The sequence below is a fragment of the Notothenia coriiceps genome, unplaced genomic scaffold (genome assembly GCF_000735185.1).
Source record: "Notothenia coriiceps isolate Sejong01 unplaced genomic scaffold, NC01 NC01_scaffold00008959, whole genome shotgun sequence".
Taxonomy (NCBI): domain Eukaryota; kingdom Metazoa; phylum Chordata; class Actinopteri; order Perciformes; family Nototheniidae; genus Notothenia; species Notothenia coriiceps.
This window is the reverse complement of record NW_011341660.1, coordinates 165,223-168,983: the sequence shown is the minus strand read 5'-3', so window position 1 is coordinate 168,983 and position 3,761 is coordinate 165,223. Positions and strand designations below refer to the sequence as shown.

Here is a 3,761-nt window from a genome sequence, read left to right as displayed (position 1 = left end):
AGATTGCTCTTCTGGAGAGAAGAGAGCGGAAATAATGATATTGCAAGTTACAAACGTAAGATGCATTTTGACGGACAATTGGGGGAAAATATCCTGCATTTTGAATGTCCGATAGTCAACCATTTACACCTTTGTCCCGTCTCGTCTCGTCAATGAAAACAACATATACATTTCGTCATAGTTTTTATTATCAAGAATCTATTTTTAGCTTGTCATCGTCTCGTCTCTGAAAAGGTCGTTGATGAACTTTTCGTCATAGTTTTTATTGACGAAATGAATACTGTGCACACTCAGGTGTCTTGCAGGTTCTTTGATTTCCTCCTACAATCCAAAGGCATTCAGGTTAGATGAACCAGAACATGTAAACTACCCTGATAGACTGTTGGGACCTCATGGTGTTTCCTGCCTCTCACTCGATGCATGCTGGGAAAGGCTGCAGCCCCCAGAGTTTGCAGCACTCAGTGCCCGGCACTTACAACCCCAGGGCACTAAGTACCAATCGCGTTCACACTGGAGTACTTTTCCCTGAGGGAAGATTATGCAAATGAGCCGCTGAGGTAACTTCTTCTTCTTCTGCTTTCGGTTTACTGGCAGGCTGCAAACCACTTCACGGCGTATACTGCCACCCGAAGTCCCCGGCCGGAAGTCCCCAGAGTTGGGGACTGGCTTCAGTAGAAGCTGCTGGGACTCCCAGCAGCTTCTACTGAAGCCTTCCGAGTAAATCGCCAGAACGCTGACACCTCCTCATCTCCACCGCTCCCATNACTGTATTTATGTATTTATGTAATACGGTTTTGTACTAGTTAGCAATGCATTGTAGGCTGGCCAATGTGAAGCAGCAGCACATGGACCCTAAACAGTATCATACTGTTTAGGGTCCATGTGCTGCTGCTTCACATTGGCCAGCCTACAATGCATTGCTAACTAGTACAAAACCGTATTACATAAATACATAAATACAGTAGATTAATGTTGAAAATGTGCTGTAAATTAACAGCTTACAGTGTAGGTATATAAATATTTAAATATATACAATTACAGAATCAAACAAGTATGAGAGCACTCTCATAATAACGTAACAGACCTCTCTGGTCGCTAAAATGGGGAATTGAAAGTACGGCCCAAAAGTTGTATTTACAAGTATTAAAAGTAAGCATAGGACACCAAACCAACTGAGACCTGTCTGTCCGCCGCATCTACGCACTGTACAACACGCACCTACACACTGTCACACACACACCTACAGCTCCTAAAGCATATAATATATATCAGGATACAGCCGTTGTATATGTTATTATGTGAAGCACTAAATGGTCTTAGAAAAATATCGACTCTTTGTAGATATCTACTAAACTAAAGCATACAAATAAAGAGAGTAATGTAGGCCTGTTATACTGAGTGATATATATTATACACACTGCTCTGCTTTCTGCACGGACCTCACAGCTGTTCTCACTGTAAACATTGCGTCGCGATTAAAGCAGTTAATAAAATAATATCCAGGGGATGCATGCAGAGCTGTCATTGGCTGAGATAAGTCCGGTCTTGCGTCACGACTCTTTTAAACATCACTGTTGCCGGAAATACATCCGCAGAGGAGCGGTGGAGGAACCATCAGTGTATCCTCGATTATAGCTCCTCCAGAGATTCCTCGATGCTCGATCCTCTGTATTCGATGTGCATTGAGAGAAATTAGATGTCCTTCAACATGGTGCGCTGAAATCCATTTCCGGGTCACAACCGGAGGACCGAGGAGTTGAGGAGAGGAAATTAGGCTGCTTCTCAGGTCGGTTATTTTCATTTCCTCGCTCGTCGGTTCATTGGAAGTGTGATTTGTCTGCGGCCCCTACCTTGAGTGGCGTCCCGATGGGCGTTTTCTATTATTTTCTTTTATGGGGAGCGATACGAGGAACCCGAGACCATCCTCCGATGCATGTCAGATACTCTCCCCGGCTTCTGCTTCTGTGTATCGCTCCTGACATTGGACGATGCGTGCATGACTGATCTGGTTGCTTCTTGACATTGAGGAGCAGTTCCCAGCATTTTGTGAGAAACACATGAAACCCGGAGAGTCCGACTCCTCAGTTTTATCCGTGTTTTTTCCAATTATTGTTCATTTGTTACAATAATCGTGATATATTGACCACGTGGTCATAATTATTTTATTCACCACTTTTTTTTGGAAACTTTCTATGTCGCTTTTTTTTCGTTTATACTTTTGAAGAATGGTGTTTTCTTTTTTTGGAATGGTTCTTATTCTATTTTATTTTATTTGGGTCTAAGATTTGGATCAGTGTATATGTCGCTAATGTGCTACTACAGGGACGGGGGTGTGTGTGAAAGGACACAGGGACGGCTGCTGTTCAGGACTCGTTGTGCGGTGTCATCACAAACCGGCGGTCGACTTCACGCTTGCGCTCCGGGGAAGAAAGGACGTCCCACTAGGGAGGAGGTGAAGTTCCTTCCCTTCTCCGGGGGAGCCTCCATGGGACCTTTTTCGCTGGACAGGTATGTATTTCCGTCAATTTAGGGAGAGAGATATATCTTTCGATCCGCTGCTTGAGTTGCTGGCCCACAATTCACATATGTTGTTTGTTCCATTTAAAGATATCTTGCAAGTAAAAATAGAATGTTGTCCGTAATCTGTGAAAGCTAACACTTTTTTTTGTGTGAACCCTCATGACACCTCATCTCCCGTCTCGCACCCACACCAGCAGCCTCCGTTGGCACATTTCACTCTTTCTTTCAGACATGATTCGCGCAAAGTACTTAAGATGTGAATCACTACAAGTCTGCGGCATGCTTGACGAGCCCCTGCTACCATACCAGCCCAAGGGGGTTCCAGTCGGTATCCGTAAGGGGCAGCATGCGGGACGGGGTTCTGGGGATTTTGTATTCTGTCTAGCCTTGCATTTACTGCATAGTCTTATTTTCCAGCAGATTTTCGACAACCCGTGACCTTGTTGCCATGGACAATGATTTTTTTTACGTTCTTCTGTGTAATTCGGCTGGCACATTCAAACGGGAGCGAAAGATTCAATCTTTCTCTCCCCAATTGGACCTTCCCATACAAAGAAGTGGATTGGCGGCCGGCCACTATTTTTTCAACCCGCTTCGTTTTCCGGGTTCCATGGTTCTGGGAACAAACAACGATGATGCGCGGTCGGGTCGCCCGGGTGTTACGGATAACTTATTAAACATATACTAACTTTTCGTTTCATGTTTACCATCCTCGGCCTCTCCCCCTGCGGACCGGCCGCTCACTACCCTCTGGCAGCGTCAATCTGCTGCTGGCGCGACATTCGAAACCATGCTGACGGTGCAGGGCTTCTAGCGGGAATACAGCATTTTCAATACCCTTCTCAAGAGCGAAATCCCATCTTCGGAGGCTCCTTGGCTTTATCTAGATGGGACCGACATGAAACAAACGTCCCACGCCTTTCTTTTTGCGCCAGTATGCAAGCTGCCGTGGTTAATACACTTGTCGTTTTTCACTGCTCGTTATATGCGGCGTTCGGTCGGCGTTAGTGGATCTCTGTGGCGAAAAATGGGCTCGGGGTCGGCGGTTGCGGCACTATTCGGCTATATGTGCCGGAGTTAGCGGGCAGGGGTTTAGGTATTGCACGTCTGCGGCGTGCGGCGCGGGTTCTTGAATCAGGGACCGTGCAGGCTGTGTACCCGTACCCTTCACACTACCCCTCGTTCGCGCGGAGGTCGCCCTATTAAGTGCTGTTCCACAACGACGTGTGGGCAAGTGAGGG

The 3,761-nt window shown here is 46.2% G+C and overlaps 1 protein-coding gene across 1 annotated transcript in view; it reads right to left on the bottom strand.

Moving 5' to 3' along the window:
- LOC104944922 (piezo-type mechanosensitive ion channel component 2-like) overlaps window positions 1-2,023 on the bottom strand; it is a 15,965-nt gene extending 13,942 nt beyond the window's left edge. Inside the window, exon 1 of the mRNA XM_010770527.1 lies at window positions 1,945-2,023. Coding sequence (XP_010768829.1) covers window positions 1,945-2,023 — 79 coding nt within the window. The remainder of the gene's footprint in view (window positions 1-1,944) is intronic.
- Between the last annotated feature and the right edge of the window lie 1,738 nt (window positions 2,024-3,761).